At 40.9% G+C, this 27,791-nt stretch overlaps 1 protein-coding gene across 1 annotated transcript; it reads left to right on the plus strand.

Annotated features, from left to right (window-relative positions):
• Positions 1–975: 975 nt before the first annotated feature.
• TIMM21 (translocase of inner mitochondrial membrane 21 homolog (yeast)) lies at positions 976–5,077 on the plus strand (the record flags this gene model as incomplete). Its single annotated transcript, XM_009698556.1, has 5 exons — positions 976–1,038; positions 1,134–1,231; positions 2,585–2,658; positions 4,786–4,891; positions 4,985–5,077. Coding segments are annotated over 5 exons (434 nt in total), but the record flags the coding sequence as incomplete, so codon positions are not given.
• Positions 5,078–27,791: the final 22,714 nt, after the last annotated feature.

Below are 27,791 nucleotides of genomic sequence, written 5' to 3' on the forward strand. Positions count from 1 at the left end.
AAAAAAACAAACAAAAAAACCCCAAACAATTCTCATCAAACCGACAAGCCCGTTTCTTTTCACATCGTATTGTTTGTAGCAGGTGATAGGTTTCAGTGTACGTGTTGCACAAGCAGAGCAGAAGTTATGTGGCTTCTTCCGAACAGCTTGTTGATTTAGTGGTTTAAGTCACATCAGGGATAAGATGTAGTCGCCTCTCGTTTTCCTTTTCAAAGGGAAAACTCATCGCACACAACCTGTCTCGATGCTGTTAAGTTTACCTCTGGCGATATTGTCGAAGCTACTAGTGACACTGCTGCCTTTATGGGATGGCTGTCGCTTTGGTTGGTCTCATTCACTGCAGTGAAAAGTGGTTACTGCGTACATAGCCGCAGAAATTCGAAGTGCTTTGAAAAGGTTTATGAAAAACACCCGCAACTGATTAAAAGGCTGCGGGAAAAATGGTTATTAAAGTTTCTTCAGTAATTTGTACTTCACTGAAAGGCACACCTTATCACTTGAACAGGTCGGTAGTCTCTTTTCAAGTTCTCAAAAAATATTTTCAGTTAGTGGGTGCAATTTATAAGCTTCCACTTTTTAATGTTTATTTCTCCCTTTCTCTGCATAAGGATTGCAGTGATTGTGGGTTTACATGGTAGCTTGAATACTGTGGTGCCAAATACCTCATTAGTTCTTAAAAAAACCTAGCTCTCATGTATATGAAAAGTAGCAATAAGTGCTGTTCTGGGTCTTGAAAATATCTAGTAGGAAAACAGAAAATAATAAGGCTCAATACAGAGATGTTTAAGAACATAAGAAATGTTCCATGGTGTCTTTCTTTTAGCGATGAGGCATATGGAAGCTGTTACTGGAATTTTTTCTTCTGCCAAAATGTTACTGGAGGTGCAGACTAATAGAAGAGCATTTATGTAAGAAAGCTATGCAAGTCTTACCATCCAAGATTGTAACTCCTGCCTTGTCTTCTGTCTGTTTCAGTGAAAGAAGCTGGAAGAGACTTTACCTATTTTGTTGTGGTGCTTGTTGGAATTGGTGTTACAGGTTATTTTTAAAAACTACATTCTTTATCAGAAAACACTTTGCATTAATTCCATCTGGTTTGATTTTCGTTCCATTTGCTATTGTTTCTGTTACAGGTGGTTTGTTCTATGTGATTTTCAAAGAGCTATTCTCTTCTTCTAGTCCAAGTAAGATCTACGGAGATGCCTTGGAGAAATGCAGATCTCACCCTGAGGTTGGTTTTTGAACCTTAGTCATAAGTTTATGTTTCTCAGTAGTTACTGCCCCTCTTTGAGTCAAAAGTTTGCACAAGGAATCTCACAAGCAAAGCTACAGGAAGACCTACATGGCACTTAGCAGGCAAACACCAGCAGATCTGGCTATGCTTTTAGCTGACCAGAGGTGGGTCAGCTCCAAATCGGAGCTTATATTAGGACAAGTTAAGGCAAGCGCTGAGCCTGAGTGAATTAGCCTGCTAAAAGCCAAGTTCAGTGATTGTACCACAGCACGACTGGTGCAAATACAGTGTCTGCCCCTTCAGAACGTGTGCTTGTGTCCCCAGGCAGAAAGTCTTAAAGACATACCTGAGTGCCTACTAAATGTAGCACTTAAGGAGTTCTGCAGGTCGGGGAGGCAGGTGGTCCCACTGAAGTTTTGTAGATCTGGCCTGCTGCCTTTCCTCAGCACTATTATTCTGTTGTGACACTTCACTAGGGTTCTGTCATTCTTCGAAGCACTGCGTGAATATCCAGGAATTTAAACTCTTCATTTGAAACACAGTTAGCATTCCTGTGGCTAACAGGAAAAGCGACAGAGAACAGTCATATGACCAGACAGTCACATAAGATAGCTAGATGTAAACAAAGATCAATCTAAAACTAGATTCTAAAAACTGCTACTTAGGGTGAAACAAGAAATGCATGGAATAGCTTTCAAACAAGGTTGCCACAGATGCCACTGAGGATAACCTGGAAATTAAGTGACAGGTTGTCAGTAGAATAAAAATGAAGACTGCTTTGGAACAAGTTTGTAGAATTAAAACTTTTCTCTGGTACTTATACAGTAAAAATCACCCTCCCTTTCTAACCAACTTTAAGTTTAAAATAGATTAATTTGGTCTGGCTTTATAGATCTGGAAAAAAAAAAAAGAAAAATCTGATTTCTTAAACAGAGGTGTTTTTTAGATAATGTAGAGTGCATTTGCATTTTAAACTTTGAAATATTCTCTTGGAGGAGATGAGCAAATATTTCATGGTTATTTTTTTTCCCTTTTTACACAAAATGTCAGTAAAGTGTAAAACACAAAGAGGGATTAAAATGTCATAATCTCAGAGGACAGTACAAATGGAAGATATTCTTAGGATTTATTTTAGACATTTAATATGTGACTGTAAAGAAAAGCACTGAAATACGGACGAGTTTTCCTTACACTGTTTTCTTTCATAAACTCTTCTATTCTTGACACATCAGACTCACAAGGGGCATTTTGTTGAAAGAAAATGCATTCACAGCAGGGGCATGAGCTGATACTGGAATATCTGTTTGAATGCGATACCTTCTGACAACTCAAACCTCTTTTCTCTTGTAGATAATTGGTGTTTTTGGTGAATCTATTAAAGGTTACGGGGAGGCAACAAGAAGAGGAAGACGACAGCTTGTCAGGTGCCCTTTGGTGTTTGCCCGATACAGACAGTTTTTGCACAGCAAAGACATTTTGGGTCACATCACAGCAAGTTAGATCTAGATTAATGAACTGTATGTGATGTACCCTGTCACTTTTGAGTGAAAATGAAAGCAGTTTTTTGCAGTATCTCTTGTGTGGCACGTACCACTAAATACAGTGCACATCCAACATAAAATGCCTATTCTGAGTGCCTCAAAACAAGCAATGGTCAGCACGGTAAATGCAGAGCTGGTGTCTCCAAAAAATAGGACGAGTCTGAAAAGAGTAGTACAGAGGCCTAGGCATGCTGCTGGGGAGCAGGGATCTGACTGAAGTTTGCAGTCTGAAACCCTCAAATAGACTGAAGTTGTTCTTCAAAAAGTTGTTTTTCTCCTTTTGAAGCGGTAGTTTTTATCAGGCCAGAAAGAGCGGGAGGTGCTAACTTTCAGAGTTTCGAGAATCCAGCTTGCTCTGCTTAAAGCTGAGCTGTGTCTGACTGTACAGGTTGTAGTCACTGAGGTGACTGCATTGTCCCAAGCTGATAGGCGGTACTGACTGCTTATTTCTTATATTGCTTTTTGATACTTGAGGCCACATCTCTACTGTGAGTTTAACAGAACATCTCTCGCCTAAACCTTTCATGAGTGTGTCTATTTATTCTCCTTTTGGGGGAAACAGAACTAATTCTTACAAAATGTAAGTCCTCCCTGCACGATAACATGACAGGGGCTTTGTCTTTGTTGGGTTCTTTGACTTGAATTTATTCAAGGAGGTTTCATACCAGATGAGACACATAAGCCCAGGTACAGAACTTGAACCATGAAATTGAGAATTTTTTTTCCAAGAAAGGTGATTTTTACTGGTGGAAGTTTATTTTTTCACCAGACTCTGTGAATAAGTGTTTAAAGTGGAGCTGCTAAATGAAAAGAGTATGCACAGATGTTTTAAGCATCTGTCTGTAAAACAAACTATGTAAATAAGTAAATGTACTGTCAGCTTTCCTAGTATTTAATTTCCATCACTTTGGAAGTCTAGTGTTTTAAATAAATTTTTTGAGCTTGAGGACTTCGTAAGATTATAGAGTTTGTGTCTACAGTATAGGGATGACCTTAAATGTCTCAAAAATGTACAGATTTTTTTTGTGTATGAACACCTTGAATGTGAATTTACTGTAGTAAGGATCTTCATTCATTCATCTTTGTTCTCTGTAACCTATCATGTCACCTTAAACTGTATTGGAAGTTTGATGCACAGTGTGTGCCTGGGCGTGACTGATGGAAATAAGAGCTTGGTAGTATGCAGCAGTTAGTAATTTCAGTAGAAAACATAAAATGGCACCAGAACTCTTGTTGGACCGTGAGTTTCTGGAATTGGTCGCATTGAAAGTGATGTGACCTTTCTGTTTGTCTAATACGTGAGCATAACCTAACTCCAGCCTAAATATGAGTTTCTGGAAGTGGTCGCCTTGAAAGTGATGTGACCTTTCTGTTTGTCTAATACGTGAGCATAACCTAACTCCAGCCTAAATATCAACATTTAGGTTGGAGATCTGGTATCAGTGCCACAGTTACACAACTTCAGTAGAGCAAAATTACTGCCAAAATAAATAAAGCAGATACTAAACTGTTTGTTTTGATGTGATTTAACCAACCTGATAATTAAGTTGACAAAATACTCTTTGTGTGTTTTGGCTTGGTAACTTAACTGCCTAAAAAAACCCCTGGCAGTTCTTGGTGACGTGAGTGTTCCTTTCTAGGTGTCAGGCCCTGAATCTGGGGGTTCTTTAAAATAAATACAAGGAAATTCCAGAATCTTCAGCCATTGGGTTGCTGTTGAGTTTTGAAAGGAGGACTGGGGTGAAGACGTTGAAGCACTTCATCTGTTTTAATCCTCAGCTGCTCATTGGTTCTTCTAACTCTGCTAGTCCTTACACGCTCACAGTAAAGCTTGAGAAGAGCAGTAGAGAAGGAACCCATGGTAGCCTAAGGACTGCATCAGAATACACTTTCTCACAAAATAGTTAAGCAGCTCCTTTAAATAAGAAGTTTAAATTTGAAGTCCAACTAGCATATAATACGTATCCTTGCTGGGTGGGCTGGGGTTTTGTTTTGTTTTGCTGTTTTTAGTCACATCGAATACGTAAAGGATGGACTGAAACATATGCGTTTGAAGTTCTATATCGAGGGCTCTGAACCAGGGAAGCGAGGAACAGTCCATGTGGAAGTCAAAGAGGTTCGTGCAATTGCTTGATATAGCTGACAAGCTTAATCTTGAATTTAAACTACCAAACAGAAAAAAACAGCCTGAAATTGTTTTTCCTTACAGAACCCTGAGAGAGGAAGATTTGAGGTCCGCTACATATTTGTGGATGTTGACACCTATCCTAGAAGAACCATTGTCATCGAAGACAACAGATAGCCAATGATCAAAGTTGCTTCCTCATCGCGTTGAGTGTTGGATGATACTGGTGTAGCCAGTCTACACGTGAATTGTTTGGTGTTCTCGATTGTATCTTGCAACTTCGGGGTTGCGTTGCAGGAAGTAGCCTCTCAGGGCCTCCATTCGGGTCTTTCATAATGACGCATACGGGATTTGAAGTGAAGCCAATGAAATATAGTAGAGCCATCATTTACAGCAAATACTTTTGACATAGGAAAATAATGGCCCATAATAAACAGTTTAATATTGGATAATACTTTTGCACACCCAAAAACAGAGTCTTCCAAGATTTTAGGTTTGGATGGGGAGTTTTTTGTCTTCCTTTGCTTGGATTTCCCACTAGCACTACAATAAAGAAAGTGGTACTTTAAGTGTAGACAAACTCACTGTTTTCATTCTGGATGCCTTTGTAGATAAGAAGATAAAAGAAGAATGTATGTTAGTAATGCAAAGGAGATCTAGCCCAAAGGCACGTAGGATAGGAGTTGTGGAGACACGCACCCATGACAAATGACTGAAGATAAAAACTTCATTATTGGTGTCTTCTAAATAAATTAACAGCACACAGAACAGCAGTACTGTCTGCTCCTTTGAACATTTGCCATGCTACTCCACAGTGTTGTAGCTGCTGAGCACTGCTCTCAGTATTTCTATTAACTTAACCAATCTAAATCTTCCGGGAGTCAGATTCATGTAGGTTTGCCCAAGCTCAGAAGCTCAACTCATGACCAATTTCTCACCTGCATTTCTTCCTTAGTGCAGCGTGGCAGATAGGAAGCATAACGCTGTGTATTAATAATCAGACTCAGTTGTCCTGATCTGTCAAGCAGCACCAACCAAAATATTTCAAGCTTTAGCTTCTTTTAACCACTTAAACACCAACTAATGCGTTTTTCTGTAGTTACCTATCCTATGTTCCTTCACTAGTGAATTATCCCTACATTAAGCACACACTGATGTTTAGCTATCAGCCTTTATTCTGAGTTCATTTAATGGTACGTTTGGACTGTTCTGCACTTCATACAATGTTCCCTCGTACAATGCCGCAAATACCATATACAGACCTTTAGTAATACGTTACTGGACTTGAGCCATCCTGTTCATCTGTCTCCTGGTAATTTCATTTGCATAATCATAACAACTAAACATAATACTAGTTAGACCTGGGTAAGTTTGCTTTATATTAATCACTACAACCTTGACTTCAGTCAGACCCTCATATTGTTTGAAATCACTCGGTGATGAGGAATCGCATGTTCGTCCTGGTTGTGTGAGCAGAGCAGAGTAACCACACGTTACTGCAGAGCAGCCACCAGTGTCAGTCTGTGTTAAGCTGGAAGGCATTTTGGAGGTTCTACACCAGATACAAAGTAACTGACTTCTACTGCTCGGACCAAAGAGATTTTTACAAAACTTCAAACATCAGTTGAGATTGACTGAAATGATTTCATATCCATTAGTTCCAGCAGAGCTGAAATTGTAAGTTTGCTTTCTTTCATCCCTCAGTGAATGCTTGCCAAGAGTAACAAGCCCACAGGTTTACGTATAGTCAAAAGCAATGGAAGTCCGTGTTGGTGTAAGTATGAGAAATTGTGGTACTTGATATCCTCACCATGAAGTAACTTTGATAAACTTATTTTTACCTACAGTTACTGACATCGTTAATGTCCATCTGGAAAGGTGTCTTTAAATAATGAAAGCAATTGACTCCCATTGTTCTTCATGTTATTTTCTTGAAAGCGGTAGAGTCAGTAATACCTTTTGACTTACGCTTATGACTCTTCCTAATTGTTAGCAGTATGCTTGCCCAAACTTTTGTTTCAGAAGACATTTTCAAACCAACCTAATAGATTTATAACCCAGGTAAAAACCAGAAAATACCGGAGGCCCTCATCGTTTCATTGCAACCTGCTGCAGCACTGACTGACAGCATTACGAACCAGGTCCCTATGTCCAGTTGCTATAAGCCTGTGCCATACCATGGTGGTTACTGAAAACCATCTCTGCAAGAGTTTTGTCATGAATGCAAGACGGAGCATGTTTGTCAGAGCACATCAGAAATACTGCAAGCTATATAAGTTTATAATTTAATGCTAAGATTACTATCCTTAAGCCCATACTTAGACCTTGATAAAAATGTAATCGTTCTTCACCTTTTACAAAGCAGGACTATAAAAATACACAGTTTGAACTAGAAAATGTAATACTATTTTTGCCTGACCTTTCTGAGTTTCTACTGTATTGAGCTGCCTGGAAGCCATTGTAAACCTCCATGTCACCAACAGAACTGACAGGCTAGGTTTTTTCCTGTAACTCTGCGTCCCAGCTTTGCTGCCTTACTAATCCAGCTGTGGCTTGTTTTCAGTGGGCTTCCCTGCTGGAGCAAGGAGTACTTCCTAAAGCAGGATGTAAAAACCATTTTTTTATAGTAAATGGTACAGGTACAGCAAAGAGGACAGCCATTAGGTTTACTTTTGTCTTGTTTTAGAGCCCTGTTTGAACTGCAGAAAGAAACTGGACTGGAAGCTTTCTGGGAAAGAAAAGATGATGACCTCAGCTAATGATGTTTTTCCAACAGTTCAGGTATGTCAAATTCCATGTCAGGCTTGTGGTAAAACAGCAAGAATTGGCCATTGGGGTTAATGTGTGTGTTAGCTTCAGCTTGAGAAGAATTTGATTATTTGCAACCAGATTTGTTTACAAGTTTTTTCAGTAACAAGGACTTCCTTACATACACGGAAATATAATGTATTTCAAGGGTTGTGTGAAAGAACCATTTGGACATCAAATCCGTGATTGTTTGGTCCCTTTGGGACATCAGAAGTTTTGAAGTTGTCTGTTAAGCTGTCGGTACCATAGTTCTTGCATTAAGTGCAGGGCCATACTTTGGCATTAGTGTCAGACCTCACCGTCGTGCTCCCCAGCTGGGAGTAAATGCTACAGTTACAGGTGTCGGAGGAAGTCTTGGCAAGGTCAACATAACGATTCTGTCTGGCCCTTTGGCAACCAGTCTGGACCCCTATGAGAAAAAATGGGGACAGACCAAAACTGGCAGTAAGGAAGAGACATGAGTATCATTTAAAAGACACAGGTGGATGTGGAGCCATCCACAGTGCAACTGATCTTCACGACTTCTCCACCATCCTATGACTGTCTAAAAGCAAAGTACAAACCTCTGGTCCATGCATTCCATTTCAAGAAACTGGGGAACCCAGAGAAACCAGTCAGGGGATTACTTTCAAGTTTATTTTTTATTAGGGTAGCCCCAATATGACAAGGTTATAAATAAAATGTTTCTGATCCTGTACTTACACGGAGTGCACTGTTTGTGTTTTCACAACTTGTCTTTCTCCTGTGGAGATGCAGGAGAGCGGGTGGGTGAGCAGACTTGCTCAAAGCAGCAGGACACACGGCCGTAGTGGCACCCTCCGTATACTTCCTAACAAACAAAACCTCTCTCAGGCTGGAAAGAAGCTGCAGTGGAGGAGTATATCGTATATAAATCATCTTTGTATATCATCCTGCTTTGTAAAGAGCAGAATACTAGAGAGGCAGGGTAATATTTTGCTTCTTAAAAGTGGAAGAATAGAATTGCCATTGCAAATGTAAAATTAGAACTATCTCCAGGAACTGCTGATTGCTCTTTCCTAACTAAAGTTTAACCCTCTTTTATTTTATTTGAATCTCAGGAACGTAGCGAGTCAGTCAGCCTCCTGCCAGGTGGGAAGGGGCACAGAGCCCTCTCGGGGTGCCTTCAGTCACCCTCGTTGCTGAAGTTGCATTACGCACCCTGTCGTGGTTAGATCTAAAAGTTACCGATGAGGGGACCTGTAATACTTGCAGCCCTACCTCTGACGGTCGCCTTGCCTCTCGACCACCTCCCTCAACATCATCACCCCCCCAGAGAAAAAGGAGAAAGAGCTCAGCACCCGGAATTGCCTTCTGACATTCACAGTGACATGGGCTGTGCCCCTGGATGAATTCTGGAACACAGGTGGGCTTTTTACCGTGCAGGGCTAGTTACTCTCCTCTTGGTCAAAGACCACAGAAATGGAGGGGATTTTTAGCTCTAGAAACATTCTCCTGTAATTTCAGGAGAACATTTGGTATTTCCTTTAAAGCTGCCTTTTCTGTGCAATAACTGAAGTGCCCAGGAAGCAGCGTACTCCGTCAGTGTACTTTGTTTTCAAGCCCCGATGCAAAAATGCTAGCTAAATGCAACAGTAAGAGAGATGGGCATACACGCACAAAATGTTCACAAAGCCAAATGGTAGTGAGATCTTCACTGGTGTCTCCTTAAGAAAACTATCTAGCCTTAAATATCATTACCTTCAAAACATTCCGAAAAACACAATATTCCATTTAAATTTCTCTCCCTCCCATCTTGTCTATGTCTGGAAGTAGTATTTATCAGGATGTGTCCTCAGTTTATAAAGAGCTCCTCATGGGTTTTTTTTCTACTGCCTGCATCACCTCGCTAGCTAAATGGATATGTAAGTGTATTTATATTTCTTGAATAGGGGGACGCAACTCTTAAGGACACCACTTTTCCTGCTTTGTGAAAAAGCTGACAATATACTTGATAAAATGAAGGCAAAATAAAAAGTAGCAGAAGGAATCCACCTTAAGAATTAGCACTCTTAATTTGGACAAATGACAAATACAAGGCTCAAATGCTTTCAAATCCAAGTGGAGAAAAGCTTTGGGGAATCCTTTTTCTAGTAAAATCTCTTCAGTGAAGAAAAGAAAAACAAAGGAATTTCATAGCTTGATTTATTATCCTCCTCCTAGCTCGATACCTATCACCAGCAAGATTATTTAAACCCTATGAGATTTCAAGGGTATTGAAGGTTTGTATGTATGTAGTTTGGCTGGAGAAAAATAAGTTAAATGGCTCTTACGGCTCTTGCTAACACAGAAGTCTTGTGGGACCTAGCTCCTTCTTTCCATATTCCTTGTGAGGCTGAAGTTCGTTTGGTCCCTATGGACCAAGGTGGGATCCACGTTTAAAAAACTATTTTCTCAAATCCTGTTTAAAGCAAGCAAATATATGGGGACACTTTCATCAAAATTAGCTGAAGAACATTAGTCCAGCAAGACATCTGGTGTAAAAAACATTCATCTCTTCTGCCGTACCACTTTACCTGGTGGTAGTTTTGCACTGGAGGAGAACGGCTGCGTTCACTGAGTTTAAACATAACGTTTTAGAGCCCCTCTGTTGTAATTTGGAAGACTGTTAGCCTAGATTGTTCCTTAAAAAGCTGACCTTTCTTCATGGGATCCTTGTGCTGGCCAGCAGCTCAGAGTGGTCCATCCTCTCACTGGGTGATGCTCGGCTGGGGAGAAAGTAAAGTAACTGGAAGGTTCAGCTTCACTTTTCGGTAAACACAAGCAATAAACATTTCAGAGTTTCCTTTTTTTTAAAGCTCTTTCCTCTTTTGCTCTGGGAAAGGACAAAATCGTAGCGTATGCCTGTTACGTCCTGATGTAAAACTGCCGTGTTATTGTTACTAAAGCTGTGGGAAAAAAATCACTGCTAGGAAGACAGAGCCAAAACAATGATATTTTCATAGAAATTAAACACATTTTTCAGAGTTAAGTTTTGATTGCTGCAGAATTAATAAATATATATACGCTTAAAACCCCCTTCTCCTTTAGGAAATGAAAATAATGTCACTGAGCAGTGAAATGCTGTTTTTCCAGAAACATTGTGTGGCAGACTACTCAAAATGGATTTGAGGTAGGTGTGCAACTTGCTCATAACTTGCCCATCCCTGCCTTCAGTTTTGTGGATGCCAAAACTTGTGTATATAGTGTAGGCAACCAACATCCTTAGAGCTGGTTTGTGGGAATAATAACGTTTCTCTGTCATCTACATGACCTCTATTTGAGTCTAGGTCCTGTTTGTACTTGCTGTATCATGATAAAAAGAAATATACCTGCAGGAAATAAATTTTGTGAGAACTTTAAAATAGCAAAAAATGACTGCTCTTTTATTAAACTTCAGTAAACAGAAGGTCTTGCAAAGAAAATGGAATTTTAGACTGGGAAGGAAAAATGTTGTTGTGCAGGACTAATTGAGTTTAAAAGTGACCTTGATACATAGATAGTTCCAGAGTAGAAATCAAGTTTCAACAACTGATTTAGGCAATGGAGTCATCATGATCTTGGGAATGGTTGCAAATAAACGCATGTCTGATCCAAGAAACTTCCATCTTAATACTCATGGGATCATTCCTATGTGTAAATTATCAGCAACCTAACCTACCAAAAATTAGGTCCAAAAAACATTGGGGGCACATTTTGAGTCAAAGCCCACTTTTAGGATTCATTGCAGCCTGTAAGCTGATGGAAATACAAAAGGAAAGCACAAAGCTTTTTTTCTTTTAAAAAAAGGATAAAAGAATATTTTCATAGATTATTATTTAAAGGATAAAAAGTTTCAAGGAGCAAGGAGTGAGCTTAAAGCTGACAGTAAGGGCTCATAACTGGCCTCTGTGGGGGGGTTGTGAAGTCTGCTTGAAGATCAAGTATACAGCTGGCACTGGAAAAACAGAGAAATCTGAAACTAAAAAGATCTCCTGCCCTCTTGGTTTTGGGGGAAAAAAAAGCTTAGTCCCTAGAGAGATGTTCACTTGCTCGGGATAGAGAAGAATAGAACTCCAGTGGAAATTCTCCTTGGGCAGCTAGGACTGTATATCATTACGATATAATATACCAAGAATTATGAAACAATGATTCCAAACGATGCTGTAAATAATTGAACAGCAGAAGTATTTGATAGTTTTTCTTACTAAATCCTCAGGGTTTTTTTTATTCTGTATGTGTTATGTAAAATAATCTATAGGGATTATAGAAGAATGTGAGCTAATACCATCCTGTATTTGAATTCAGTATATTTAGATTTTCTTAATAATGTTCTATAGTTAGAAGTTGAAAATGTAGCAAAAATATTTTGCAAGTAAAAGGAAAGAAAAGGAAAAAAAAAATAAGCTTGTTTGGAAGTCTTGTAGTTGTTCTAGGAGGAATACGTATGATTCCCTTCATCTCATATATGTCATCAAGGGACATTTGTAACTCGACAAATAAAAGAAAGAAGCCCAAGTCCTGTTTCAGTAAAGCAGTTCAGTTTGGAAAGCCTCTGTTTGCCTCTCAGTCTTCGGTATCAAACTACTGCCTTTCTTTTTAAATATCCACATAACAAATAATACTGGTTATGGAAGAAACGTAGTAAGCAAGCTTATTATTATCTACATAAAGGAGATGACACGGTACATCTGAAAGAAAGTATCAGGGATTTTGAACTAATAGAAAATGTCAGGTTTAGTTGTCATATATGGCAGGGACAGATATTTACCTGCCTATACAAAAATGTGCTGTATAGACTTTGGCTTTTGCCTGAGGTGGGGCTGTGGGGAGACCAGCCCTGTCCCTCTGGCTGGGGGTGGGCTGCGGCCCAGAGCCCCCCTGCAGCAGGTGAGCCATGGCCATGGCCAGCACCCAGGCTCCCACCCAGCTGCTCACCCCGCAATGGGGTGAAAATGGGGAACGGCAGGAACAAGAAATCTTGGGATCTGGGGTGATGACAGGGAGATCGCTTGCCAATTACAGTTGCAGGAAAAATAGACTTCAAGATTAAGTGGATTGATTACCTGTTACTGCCATTGTTGCCTGTGTTGTGGTGCGACGCAGCAGGGTGGGTAACCTGCCACCGCGGTGCAGCACCCGGGGGGTGGCAGCGGTGGCATCTCAGCTTCCAGGTCACGTACACACGTCTGCCTCCACATCTTAAAACCTCCCGGTACTGTGCCGGGAAACCCTTCCAGGATAATCATGTTTATCCAACCTCCATTTAATTACAATTTCCCTTTATCTGAATCACAGTTATGTTCTCTAGCATGAGTTACCTTCTTGTATTACTCCCCGCAATTCACTCTATTAACCTTCATTTATCCAAGTGCTCTTTCGCTTTTTATAGGATCGGGGTTGTTCTGCAATTTCAATCCTACTTCTTTTTTTTCCACTAAAAACATAACAAACTCAGCCATAACAAAGTCTTATTACAGCTGGTTTATACACATACTAAATACGTGGCTATATTTCCTTAGATCTGATTTGCTTCATTAGCTCTACAGCATCCATAGAGGAGCTGGAAGCAAATTACTATTTCATGTGCTGTCCGAAGCCATGCGTTACCCTGTGTTTAATAACACAAAGTTGTTAATCCCAGTGGCAGAACGCAGATTTGCAGAATGCCACCAGTTGCTTTTCGGTGTGATGATTGCTGGCGAGGTCCAGGTGTCCTCTCCTCCTCTGTGTGGCTGCAAAGCCACCGTGTTCAGGTGTGTGACACTGGTAAGGATAAAAGTGGTGGAGAAAAATAGCTGAGACATCTCAAAATTTAAAACAGAAAGCAGCTTTCTATCAACTGTCTTGAGCATAAAAGCCTCGTAATAAGGCACAACTATTTTTCCCTGGAAATATCCGTGAAAGACGTCCTACTTTACTGAATTTTTATATTCTTCCCACTTCTTTTCCCTGAATTTCTCTTTTAACACTTTTTTTGGGAGTCCTGCCAGCCTCTACATATATTCCTCTTTTCCTTCAAAATATTATGCCCAACTTCCATGTCTGCATTTCTCCTCTTTACTTATATTTAATTTAGCAGAATGAAAGCTGAGGAAGAAATATTACACCTTTGATTTCCAAGGTTTCTAGAGCTGGCAGCTTTTCTCCTGTGTCTTTCTCCAACTTTTCCATCATGCTGACTTACTTAAAAGGTGCTATGAAGTCAATGTCTACAGCCTGTAATTCAGCATCATCTGGATGATAAGTAATCTTATAGCTACCAAATATTTTACCATATGTTAAGGTAATAAAGTGAAATGATTTCAGGGAAATGGTTTTCATTTTACTGAGTGTCTAATTTCTACATGAAACAGCGGCCGTATAACATTCAATGTATTACCCATGACAATCTGGAGGTGTGATTTTATCAATATACCATATGATAAATGATGGTTTATATCCAAAATGAAAGTCAAGGAATTCAGCCCTGGCCCATCAAATACTAAACAATAAATCCCAAAGAACAATGTCATCAAACCAGCCCTCTGCCACATTCTGCAATTATTTGCATTTTAATGTGGCATATGTCTCTACATAAATACATATGTATGCATATGCATAAAAACGTATAAAAATATATACCGTAGAGCATATATGTTATATAATGTACATTATGCATACATAATAGAAATACCTACCCACCTACATATATATACAGACATGTATATACATTCTTGATCTTACCTTGGTAAGCTTCTGAGGCCATTCAAAACCAGAGACCTTCCATGACTGACCAAGTCACATCGGAGAGCAGGTCTCCAGCGACGTTCCTGAGATCACTGTAATCCATGTAAGCCACATGGAACTCACAAGTGGTGAATTCTGGATGGTGGGTCAGATTGACCCCTTCATTTTTCAACTGATGACCAGCACCCCATCCAAACCTTCAACGACCGGCATCTACAAAAGCTCCAGACACCTCTCAGTGGCAAATACTTCAAAGGGAATTAAAAAGAAGAAATCGGATAAGCACAAGGATGTGACTTGTGTTAAGATTAGAGCTGGTCAACTCTAATCTTCTCTCCTTCACCAAGTGAATCATGGTGACAGTTTCTCCTTGATAATCCCTCACTCCATCCTGCATTGTAATGGTAAATGCCAGAAAAATAATGCTGCATTCACGGGTGGTTTTCAGCCTTTGGGATGGAGTAGCACAATGAAAGTATATGGATTTGTATATTGGGTCTAGATGATCTTTAAGGTCACTTCCAACCAAACGAGTCTATGATTCTATGATTTGATTTTTGTGGTTTTGTAAAAATTCTAAACCAACTGCCAATGTCACCGTCAGCCTCGTTTATCCCCAGGCTCACCACTGTGCTGTACCACCCACATGAGGAATGGGATGTAGTGACTGCCTTTTCATGGACAACTGGACCTGTGCTTCATAAGTGAAGTTCTCCTGCATGATGTCTCCAAAATAATTATCCACCACAATGTAAACATCAAAACATACACACACAAGATCAAGGGAAAACTAATGCTCTAAAAAAAATGAAACCATCATAACGTCAAGAAAATGAGTGTGTATTCCACGGAGTGAAGTCTATGTTTTCAGATTTAACACACTTCTGTGAACGCTGTCAGGCAACGCTATAATCAGTGAGCAGTCTTGCTGTGTGAGAGCATTACATACTTCTGCTACCAGCCCAATCTGACGTGGTTACATTGCTGTACCTCGCGACAGAGTTCAGTAGCAACCAGCACATACATATCATGTTGAGGTCATTGTGATGACTTACAACGAGGTGTGCTACTGTGCCCGCTGGTGTCATACTCGTGGGAGTCTCCACCTCTCCAATGGCAGACATTTGATGGCTTTCTAAAAACTATATTCTATTCAGTCTTGGAGCCCCGGAGAAGGTTCCTCTCTGTACTTCAAGGGTCACTCATCTCTTCCCGGGGAATAAGAGGTGGTTTGCTGGAGGCCGGTTGCTGGCCAGTCTTTCAGACCTCCGCGTACCACACACATTTCTCAGGCCATCCTTCCTGCACGGTCTCCTGTCTTTCAGGACAAGACAGCATAGTTTGAAGGTTTGAAGCCTCCCCAGGGGAAGTTCAGACTAGAAACGAGGAGGCATTTCTTCACAGAGGGGTCGTTAGGCATTGGAAGGGGCTGCCCAGGGAGGTGGTGGAGTCCCCATCCCTGGAGGTGTTTAAGAAAAGACTGGAGGTGGCACTTAGTGCCATGGTCTAGCTGACCCGGGGGTGTTAGGGCAAAGGTTGGACTCGGTGATCCCACAGCTCTCTTCCAACCCAATTCTGTGATTCTATGACTCCATGCAGATCTCACTAGGATTTTAAAGTCAAGAAATAACGTGGATATTTTTGGAACTACGTATACATCGCTGCCGCAAGGTACAAAGTTATGTGAGAAGCACACTTTCCCGCTGAAATAATTTACTTAGTAGAAATAAGGACTTGTCAGTAATGATACAGATATTTTCTGCATCACATAAACCAGTAATGAGCACAGGGCTGGGACTCAGGAAATACTGATTCTAAACTAAATTCTGCCACCCATCCCTTCTGTAGGCCTGGAGTGAGTATTTTGGTCTTTATCTCTGCTGTAATAATCACCTGTCCCAAATGAGTGTTGTGAGAATCAGGTAATGAACTGAACCTGCAGAAAGCCTGGGCAGGGCCCTCAGAACAAAACCATGAGTCTGAGAAACCCAGAGGGACCAGTTTTCAGAAACTCTTGAGCACACTTCTTAAGCACATTTCAGGTCGGGTACTCAAAAGCACTTTTCCAGGAGGAAGATCTCATCACTTATGTCTATTGAAGTGATGAATAAAGACATTATTACATAATATGGTATGACATTTAAAAAAAATAAATCACGATATCAGCCTTTCTCTCGGGCCATACCTCAAGAAAGCCATGATTATACAGGAAGTTTCACAGGAAACTGATAATATTAGTGCTGATAACGAAGGGCCAAAGAGTCCAGTAGCCCAAGCCTGGTATTCCTGGACATCCCACATCCCTGCGCTGCAATTAATCTCTGGTTTTAGTGAAAAGCTCTTCGGGTTTGAAAAAGAATGTGACGAGAAGCAGAAGCTTACTTTTAAGCTCAGATTATAAAACAGAGCAATACCGAAGAATTTTACGCATAACAGAAAGAAACCCATCACTCGAGGACAGTATGAACTTCTTTATGCATATAAAGAATAAAATACATTTCTCTGAGCTGGATGCAGTTTTATTCTGATGAGCACAGGAGCCGCAGCACCACGTGCCGTGAGTGGGAGCACACACCTCACTCCACGATATAATGGGCTGCATGACTAATAGCAATTAAAAGTCATTGAACGGCCACCTACTGCAAATGACAATGGTGTAATTTACAAAATGTGATCTGGAAGATCATTTTAAGCCTAACCATCGCACGGTACTGCAGGGTTTTCTTTTTGCCTCTTTATAGCTTAACCCCTCGGAACGATGTTCAGCTGAACATGGGTATATTATCTTATACTTCAAGTGGTCTAACAGGTGGACTGGTTCAGATTTTCCTCCTTCAGCTGACCTTTAGCAGATATTGTGAAATACATGCAAAGACAAATTTGCAGGTTTGTGTCTCAGACGTCCATCTCATAGACTTTGATCTACAGCTGCTTCGGCCCGAGAAGGACTACGCAGATGATCCCTGTTGAGGAACTGCTGCCAATGGTCTATCCACCCGAACCAACCAGCACATCGCAGCAAACAGTTGAGGAACAACCCACAAACTCAAATGTGTTGGCAATGAGCAAATTAATTATAAGAGTGAACAAATGTATGGGAACAACAAGGCAATAATCTGCCCATCTGTAGTTCACAAGCAAAAAGGACAGCAGTATTTGATGAACATCTCTTCGCTGTAAATAGCAGGTCCAGCCGCATCGTACCTGGCTCTCACTGAATGTTCGCTTAAAAGTTGGCGGAAGTAAGTGGGAACACTTACGACTTCAAATATCGTTTCAGTCAACACTTGAAAGTTTTACATTATTTAATATCCATGCGCATTAATTAAGCTTTCTAGGACTTTTCGTAATAGATTCTCGCCAATCATGGAAAAAACCCACGAAGTTGAGAGCAGATCTTGCTGCTTCTCACGCCATAAAAGTAACAGATGCTGCAGAAAGAACTGAGCTTTCCTAACACTGAACTGGGAACTTTATTAGGAGATGATAAATAATATTACCCTAAGCCCATTCACCTTCCTTTTTGACTCCCTACAACGTTCCTTCTACAATCTTTCCAGATTTCAAGAAACGGTAACTACTATCAGTAAATCCTTTATCTGCAAAGAATGCACGCACTCTCAGCTTTTGCCATAATTTGTAGTTTAGCACCACCTTCCTAGGCACCAAAAAATGACAGCTTTGCACTGCCAGATCTTTTGGCTTGAAGCCTTTGTACCAAAAGGAAAGTACAAGGAAGTGTGGTTATTATCATCGTCGTCATCGAACGGTTTGGGTTGGGAAGGACCTTAAAGGTCATCTTGTTCCAACCCCTCTGCCATGGGTAGGGACACCTTCCACTAGACCAGATTGCTCAAAGCCCCTTCCCAAACTATTTTAATTACTAGACATTTTTAATAACAAGGTAGAGTTCTCCATCCTCAGCAATTTTTAGAGCTCATCAGTTTTTAGAAGCTATCCCACAGACTAGTGCTCCCTGTAGCGCTTTCGTTATGGCAGCTCTGTCGATAGCTGTGGAGCTGTGCTGTCACGGTTTCAGGGCCCATCACTTACGTTTCCAAGCCATGAAAACTGAAGTTCTTAATGTAAACTGTAATTTATGCTGAATATAGCATATTTTGGTATTAAAAAGGAGCTTGTGAGTGCCTGATCTGAACATGGTACATTTACTCAACATTCCAAGTAACAAATTTCAACCTGTTTTCTACACTTCATCATAAATAACTGTTAAGGAAAGAGTTTCAATGATTCCTTGAAAAACAAACAGAATTGACAATGGTAGTTGGCAGCCTCATAGTCCACAATATAAATACTTTCTTCCATAATCCAAGGAAATGATAAGAAAAACAGTAAAGGTGACAGACGTAGGGGTAACTGACCTGCATTAGCATTGAAGACTAGCCCATACCTCAAAGAAAATTCAAGCGAAGCATGTAGGTTGGGGTTTTTTTTTAATGCATTCTTCAGTTTTCCCCCTCTGCACATTCCCTAGCATACCCTCACTTGCATGGGGCATGTCCAGGATCAGCTAACCAAGAATAAGCTTAATCACAAAATTACCTTACAGTCACCCTCTGCAAAACCTCCTTCTAGGCTGAGCTCCTTATCTTGTGACCCAGAAGCTGTGTATACCCCCCCCCGACATGACCTGTTTTACAAAAGTCTCACATATTGATACTTCAAAAAAACCCCAAGAGGTCTGCGTGCTTCGGCTTGGCTTGGTGCTTCCCATCAGCGCTGTATCAGAGACTGACAGGAGGTGCTCCCCAAGACGTGGTCACAAAATTCGGGGGGACGTGTTGTGGCCGTCCCACGTGTATTTCTTGGGACGGCGCGGTGGCTCAGCTGCTCACTGCCATGTTGGAGACTAAAGCTGCATCCTCTCTTAAGCCTTTGCTTCCTTCTCCGGTTGTAAAATTATTCTCCACCTAGAAAATGCTTTTAATATGGGGGAAACCTCCCAAGCATTTTGCGTCTTTACCTATGCAATTACTCAAGCGTAATCTGACTGTGAAGACAAAGCAACCCCTCATTTTTGTCTTCTTGAGGGAAGAAAAAGAAAAAGTGATATTGCATATTAAGCAACCATCACACTTTCCCGGCGAGGTCTGAACCCTTCCATCAAATACTTAATTTCCTAAAATCAGAACCCCACTGGCAACCAACAGTGGTTTTAGTTATGGCAGTGAGCTAAGGAACGGACACACATTTACATCTGCTGACTCTGGGGAACAACACAGGGAGAAGAGAAGACGATAAATGAGAAGAGAGGAGCTGTAGGTGCCAGCCTTTAAAATCTTCCCCGAACTCTCCACGTGAATCAGATATTGTTTCTGGAGACAGCCTCATGAAAATCCATGTGAAGGAGTCTTTTAAGGTGGATTAGTTTAATTTCTTTACATTTTTGTGTGGATATTCTCATTCAGAATTTAAAAACCTAAAGTGGCCTTAATTTCATTTATTTTCCAAGGGGAACTAAAGCAGATTGAATTAAGGACGCTGTAGTTCGGGCTAACAGTGTCCACATAGTACTGTGCAACGCAGTTTAATTCTTGCCTTTTCAGTTCACATCTTTAGTTTGTCTGCACAGCATTTCCAGCGTGGCCCTGAGAAGGCAAACACCAAACGCGTTACTGTTTGAAGAATGTCATGATAGCATGCAATGCTAAACATACATATTGTTGTCCCAATTAATGGAGCATATAAATATTTCCATAGACATTGCTACTCAATAGATGCAACTGCATAAACAGATCTGCATGCTCACGTGGCACATATTTTTGATGCTTCTGTTAAAGCTTGAATTTGACTTTAATTGCACGTGGAATTTGCATAGAAAATGTATTATATCAGAACATTCTTCCAACTTGCAGAAATTACTGGCAGACATGTCCACATGTAAATCATGTAAACAGATTAACTCCTACTTAGCAGGGAAAATATTTTTAGAAGTCTGTACTTCCCTCGCCTCTCCAGACCTTCTCAGACACCAAACGTTACCTCTAAAACCCCTCTCAGATTCCTCAGTATCGGACCCAGCCCAGCCACAGTGTGGGACAGGTAGCTCCGTCGGGAAAGCCGCAGGGAGGACTGAAGCACCATGGCATTTTCCAGACATAGTGTTTATATCCCCAGTTCATTAAATTGGTTTTGCCAGGCTGTGACTTCTCTCTGTAAAACATTAGCACCGTAGATGAGCCAGCAGGTATCTCAGAGGTGTTAACACCGGATCGCAAGCCCTTTATGGCTCTGGTCCATCAAAAGCCACGGTCCTGGCAAATGGAGGTGGTTGCCCTGGGCTGGCGGTAATTCTCCGTCTTCCTATCCGTCACCCATGGCATTGCCAGCAGGGACAGAGGCCACAGCCTGGCTCTCCACACAAAGGGGAAAGCAGCACCTGGAGACTTTTGGGCCCCGTGAAAGAGGGGCCTGGAGAAGGGTCTACGGGCTGCCCACGAGCAGGAGTTATGGCCTCAGTCACTTCATGGTTTAGCGGGTTTAGCGGGCATGGTGGCATCAGGTATATGGTTGGACTTGATGATCTTTGAGGTCTCTTCCAACCGTAATGATTCTATGATTCTACGATTTAATGCTTTTCTTCAGTGTAATCCATCTTCCTTCAAGAACGACTGATAAGTAAGTCAAAGTATTGTAGGCAGTAAGAAATTTCTATATCTCAAATGTACTGGCCTGCTGAATACATTTGTTTGCGGAGCGGTTTTCCGTCTTTCAGGTGAGTGAACTTTGCAATTAGCTCTGTGAGCATGGTGTTTGCATGAAAATTGTGCCATTAAGGACGCTCTCTTTGTCTCCAGCTGCTGCACTTCAAATTTGATGGCATTGCTGCGTTGTTAGAAATTTGAGCGGAACGAAGGGCAGACAGAGAGAACAGAAGGCACACAGTATTAGCAATTATTGTTTGATGAATACAAAGTGATAGCGCCAACTATAAAAGCTAGAAAAGTCCTGCTTACAGTTCTTTAACAACTTGGAATTAAATTTTATACAATGAGCATCTGCTATCAGTCGATTTTCTCCCACGCTCCTTCACCAAAAGCTTCAGCCAAGATAGTTTGCCTGTTTCTGATGTCAAGGCTGAACAAAAGATGTGGCTCCATTTCTCCTCTGCCTGATGGCAAATTCCAGGACCTTCTTCTGACAGCTCCAGCAACCTCCGATTTGAAGCAGGAATTTCGGATTTGCCTGTGGACAGCTTCTGCAGCTGAAATGTGGCCTTTTATTCCCATGGAAATCCAGAACACCTTTGCCAATATACAAAACAGGTGATAATTACCCTTGTTTACTTCCCACAGACCAAGGCCAATGCCCTCTGCCTGCGGCTGTCCCCCAGTAAGAGGGACGGGGCAGCCCTTCCTGGGTCGTGGCACCATCAAATGCCTTGGGGCACCCAAGCCCAGGCACCCCAGGGTGACCATACCCCACGCTGCCGTGGCTGCTGGGTCGTATCCATGCGGATATCCCCCTGGGTAGCAGGAAATCCCCCAGAGCCTCTCAAACAGCCTTTTCCCAGCATCTCACCCTTTCCTACGGGATTTATGGCAAGCAACAGGGAATAGCTTTCTTGGAAAACTTTTTCATCGTATTTTTAAAAGGTAACATCTTACAGATTCTTGACTGAATCTTTTCTGTGTGCTGACAAATCCTTGCATCCTTCACGCTCAGGTAGGTGAAGCCAGCTGAGCAGCTCGCTCTAACTCAGAGTTGTGTGGCTGTAAAATCCATTTGGAAGACCCAATGCAGCTGCCACGGGGAGCTTGGGACCTCTACTTGGGCACCCAAGGGGTGACTTCTGATTCAAGCAGAGCTGTGAGATTCTGCTATAGAGAAAAATATCAATAACTGAAAAAACAACTTATTTAGAAAATTATTCCGACATGGATTTGTTCTGTTTTATCCTTCTATACGTGGAGACCATCGGCCACTTATTCTCCGTAATTGCAGCAGCCCCAGCAGACGTCCCTGGCAGGGGCAGGGACTGGCAGATCTGGTTTAATTAGTACATCCCACCTCACCCTGGGGACGGGTCGCTCCTTCAGCCACCTTGTCGTCGTTACACCCAGTCATACCCGTAAGCCCTTAGGTTTTTCCTATTGGCATAGGAAAGGTGATAAGCAGAGGCTGGAACAGAGGTCCATAGCAATGAAGGAGGATGTTTTTCCCAAGGCATTTAGCAACAGGTCTTATTGAATGTTTGCAAACAACCATGCACTGCTAGCAATTGAAAAATTTTAAAAAATTCCTAAATTGTCTTATGTCACCAGTATAAACAGTTTAACTGATACTAATTGTGCTCTGTGGGTATGGTGGGGAGGAGGCTGCTGGCAGACAGCAGTGGGGACCCACTGAGATCCATCATCGCTTCCCTTGACACACTTGGGTCAGGACAGGATTTATTTCCATGGCCTAGTGACTGAAACTAAGGTTTTAAGCCCAGCTCAGACTCATTAAATCCACGATGATGCCTTTAACAAGTCTCTTTTTCCACTTCAGAGTTCCCAATGTGGTAACTGGATTAATCGGTGTTTACATAGAGCTTTGTGATAGAAAGTCTTGGTAAAATGTGTTCTGTAGATTTAGCACTGTGTGGACTACAGATCCAAAATATTGCATTACCAAGTTATTTAAGGGTCCTCATTCAGCAAAATACTTCAGAGGATTTTAAAGCTAAGGATTTGGGTTAAGAACTCCACTAATTTCAAGCCTAACTTTATTAATTTCTTACAAAAAATAAGTAGTTTTCCATGTTGGCCTGTATGCTAGATTTCAACAATGTTTTATTTAAAGGTGTAAGCAAATTACATTTTCGTCAGACATCTGTAAATTGCAGTAAAAATGTATCATCTGAGTTATTTTGCATAAATAATTCGCAAAATGTACATTGGGAGATTTTAAGTGTTTGCAGGCAGATGCCTCTTCTACATCCCTGAAGAAAAAATGAGAATAAAAGTGTCTTTAACTGTTTAGAACAGATGGTAGGGCAAGGAAAGTGCTGAACAGCTATAAAGCAAGTGTCAGAAAATGACATCCAGCAGAAAGGAGCCCGTAGCAGTAGGATGCACAAGTACAGATGTTAGGGAGAGGTTACTTAAGAGTAAAGAAGGAAACCTTTTATCCCACTCCTCATATTCTGTCAAGCTCTACGTCTTTTTGATCCTCCTGATGCCAGGCATTGAGCGATGAACAAAAAATACAGTTAATTGCTTTACTGGAAACAGGTCCAGCCGTATTCAGCACTTATCCCTCATGAGCAGCAGCGCTTGTATGCGGTATGTATTACTGATCTCTTCACCCATCAATACTGAAAATAGTGAACATTTTTCACTCTAAATACAAAATACCCTACCACACACCCTAAGAAACTGGTTTTCCTGCTCTTCTCTATCTTCTGCTCCGACATGCCCTGTTACCACTTCCATGCAGAATGGGAAGGAGCCAGGTTTCCCTGCCTGAGCAGTCAACGGCAATATTCAGCACCATGACGTGCGTTCATTAATGATTTCAGTGATACAACTCTCTGCTTCCACCTGAACTTCTGTGGCCTATTACAACTTATTTTTAGACTTTTGTAAATAATATTCTTAATAGTTATTAAAATTATTAATCATTACACTTTTTTTTTTTACAGTTATTATCTCTATAGCACTCCAGAGCTTAGTGAAGAGCTGTGAACGATAACACTTCGAAACTTTTCTATTATTTGTGTATGCTGGAAGATCAGTAATTCAGTAGCCTGTTTGAAAAAGTAAATGGTTTCAGGATCTCTCATTATCTGCTATCCTCAGACTTTGAAAGTGTCAGTATAACTCTTAGGTCCAGCCTTATCTATTCCAAAAATCCATGTGCCTCTGTAGGTCTTTCTGTCTTATTTGGGACCTTGATGTCTCTTCGAATTCCTCATGATCCACGTAAGAATTCTTCTTGTCTTCAGTTGTTTTGCTGAAAACTCCAAAAAAAGAAGATTCTCTGTAAAGAATAAATGTTATGTTTCAAAAGACATTTCTAGATTTTGCAAGCCCAGAATTTAAGACTTTGAAAAAATATTACACTTTTAAGAAAATGGAGTTTTATCGACCATAGCTTTTATGAAGTGGTTGTTTTGATTTGTCACAACCAACTGTGATGCTAACACCGCCTATCCAGAAATCATGAATCAAGCCTCTTGAAAAACATTTCTTATCCTTTTATTTTCTTTATTTATCTCCTTAGGCTTTGAATTAAATTTTAATAGGCTCTGATTTTCATCACAGTCACAGAGCCTACAAACCTGTAAACTGAGAACCTTGGATAAATCACTTGACTCCGGAAACAGATTTAGGCACATCTCTTCCAAAAAAGAGTAACACTGCAAGTCCAGTAGCACTGCAAGTGAAAGCCTATAAACAAAAGAGGAAGAGAAGTTCATTTTTGTTACCCGACTTTAATGACATTTGAGGAGTAGACAAGAAAATAAAGTAGGAAAAGTAGATTAGATACTTTAAGCCTTTCTTTTTGATATAAGAACTCTTGGTAGACAAGATGAGGATTATTTATAACTGAAAGTATAATTTAATTGTTTAATCTTCATTGTTTTGATTCCACTAAGAGTGCTTGATTACACGTGTTGGCCATGGAACATGGGTATCTTTCAGGCTGCAGAGAGCAATGAAAATTGTATGGCAATTCCTAAAAAAACAGAGCTAGGCTTCTTTCTTACAGAAGTATAGAAAATGTCGAAGTTCATTTCTTCTCTAGAAACAGAAAAATCTCTTCCCTTTGGTGGTTTCCTTAGAATTTATGACATGCAGAAGAAGGCCTGAAGTTTATTGACAGCAGGAGGGTTCACATGAACCGACTCTACACAGTGATGTCTGCTGCCTCAGATCTGCTGATGCTTCATTTTTTGGGGGGATTCATCACCACATAAACATCAGACCTGTGAATTATGTCTTTGCTCCAAAACTGTTTTGTGATTATCACCTCATGCTTCACACTACATTGCAGTGTTGCAATGGCAGGCATTTTATCCTGAACGAAAAATAGATGAAAGGTAGCTGGAAATGCAGTTTCTTTGGTTTTTTTTTCTGAATAAGACCAATATTTTTTCTCTATTCATAACCTAACTTGTTCAGCTGACCTTTACAAAAAGCACGTATAGGATTTCATAGTGATTTCGTCTACATCATGCATCATTTTTTACATAGCTGCAGTTATATACTATAAAATGGGCAAACAGCTTGCAAACAAGGCCGACAAGTTTACAAACTTTTCCTGACAACCAGCAGACTTGGGTAGACATTTAGTATTTTTCTTTCCGTGCTGGCTGTCAACAAACGGTGACTCATACCAAATTCACATAGGCCCTAAGAGGATAATATTCACTCTGGCTAAAGCCAAATAACTCAAAGTTTTTGTGTGTGAACAGGGAACAGATTCAGCACAAATCTTCTGTTATAACTGAGATGAACGTGGTGACGAAGGGGCCGCAGCAGGCAAAGGAATGAGCGGTTGAGTTGGGTAGGCCTAAGGGTCTCTGAGAACTGAGCCCATGGGTAGTACCTCAGAGTCCATGGCAAAACTCTTACGGACCTAGCTGAACTACCTCTGACTTGGATGGATCTTCCCAGCTATTTAACTGCAGACTTGCCTGGAATTCACCCAGACAGGTCAGCCTGCAGGCACCGATCCTGAATAACACAGGAATAAAGAATTTGAAATAACTACGTCGGCTGTGTGGTACATGTTACGTAGTGCAAACACAATAATTAAAATGGGTTGCGTCCCACAATAACCATCAAGAACATACACCTGAAACTGTGGCAACTATTGAGAGAGAACAACTTTAATCTTTCTCCGTTGTGCCGCCGTTAAAGCCGAAGTAGTCTGTTGGTGGAAAACACGTACCTTTTTTCTAGCGTAGATGCAAAAGTTTTAAAGGTATCATGGCAAAATTCAAGAGGAATTGCACACTAGTTTACATGACCGTGTACTGAATATATAACCTATGCAATATTTCTTAATGCAATTCTTAGTCAGGAAGGAGAAAACGTTAAGATTATTCAATGAAATCACAGTAGCTTTTAGCACTTGTATAGGCCTCTGCAAATTTCCTGAAATGCAGTCATCCATTTTTTCAACTAGCAAACACCTTATTAAAGCTAGAGTGTTTTCACCGACACAATTCTATTTTTCACCCACAACTTTTACTGTTCTTGTTTCCCACAAGGAAGCCACGCTGGCAGCAGTCAGTTGCCCTTATACCAGCGATGCTGTGTATCTCTGCAGGGCAGAGGGAAGAGGGAATTTGTGCAGCGGGAGGTGAAGCGCTTGGTCTCCTGCTGCTCTTCGAACTGCCCCAGGCAGTGGGATGCTCGTGGGCCCCTGACCTGGGCGTACAGCTCCATTTCACAAAGAAGAGCAAAGGAAAAAGATTAATTTCAAACTCCTTTTGAGTGTCCTTGATGAGCATTGTATAAATAAACAGCAATTGAAGGTTATTAGATGGCAGCCTTATAAAAAAGATTTTTTTAATGAGGTTTGATAGCATTTTTCTCAGCCATGTCCCTTGGAGGTGATGGGTTGCCCTGGTTCACTCCTGGCTCCCGCCAAGGCCCAGGATGGCAATCTGCTACCTGCAATTAACGGAAGAGAATAAATCCCAAAGAAAAAGAATTACTGGCCTGTTTTAAAATGTGATTGATTTGATAGTTTGGGGCATAGGAACAGATTATTCCTTTGTATGTTACTAGCAGAAAATTAATTGCCCCTTTGTTTGGCTACAAGGGCAACATTGATAGCTGCTTGCTGGTAGAGTCTGTCCTGTTTCTCAGCTTATTTATCAGGAATGAGTTTCAATGAGGAGCATTTTGGATCTTATACTTCAGTTGAATAAATTATGATTAATTCTTTTGGGACATTTCAGCCCGCTTGTGTTTTACACCCTTCTCCAAAAGGTACACAGTGACACGCCACTCAGCTCTGGGACCTGCTTATTTTCACAGTTTTGTACGCCTTGCCTTATAGTACTCCGACACAGATAAATATCCACTGAAATGCATTGAACAGCTTTCTTCTCCTTGTCTTTCTCTAAAGCTTTTGTGGTCTCTTCTTCTTCTTCTTCTTCTTGTTCCCTGACACAGGAGTTATCGACAGACCAAGCAAAGCTGCTTTGGCATCGTGCTGCTAAAACGTAAAGTTGTAACGCGCTTAGAAGTTGGTCTGACTTTCCTGATTTAAGGAATGCTACTGCGTGCTTTAAGCCAAGATGGTTACAAGGGAACAACTCTTGCCTGAAAAAAAACTTGAAATCATCCAGCATTGCATAGACGTAGTTAAAGAAAGGTACTGACACAAAACAGGTATTTTGGATAAAAGAATTAAT

The sequence above is a fragment of the Cariama cristata genome, unplaced genomic scaffold (genome assembly GCF_000690535.1).
Source record: "Cariama cristata isolate BGI_N322 unplaced genomic scaffold, ASM69053v1 scaffold8404, whole genome shotgun sequence".
Classification (NCBI taxonomy): domain Eukaryota; kingdom Metazoa; phylum Chordata; class Aves; order Cariamiformes; family Cariamidae; genus Cariama; species Cariama cristata.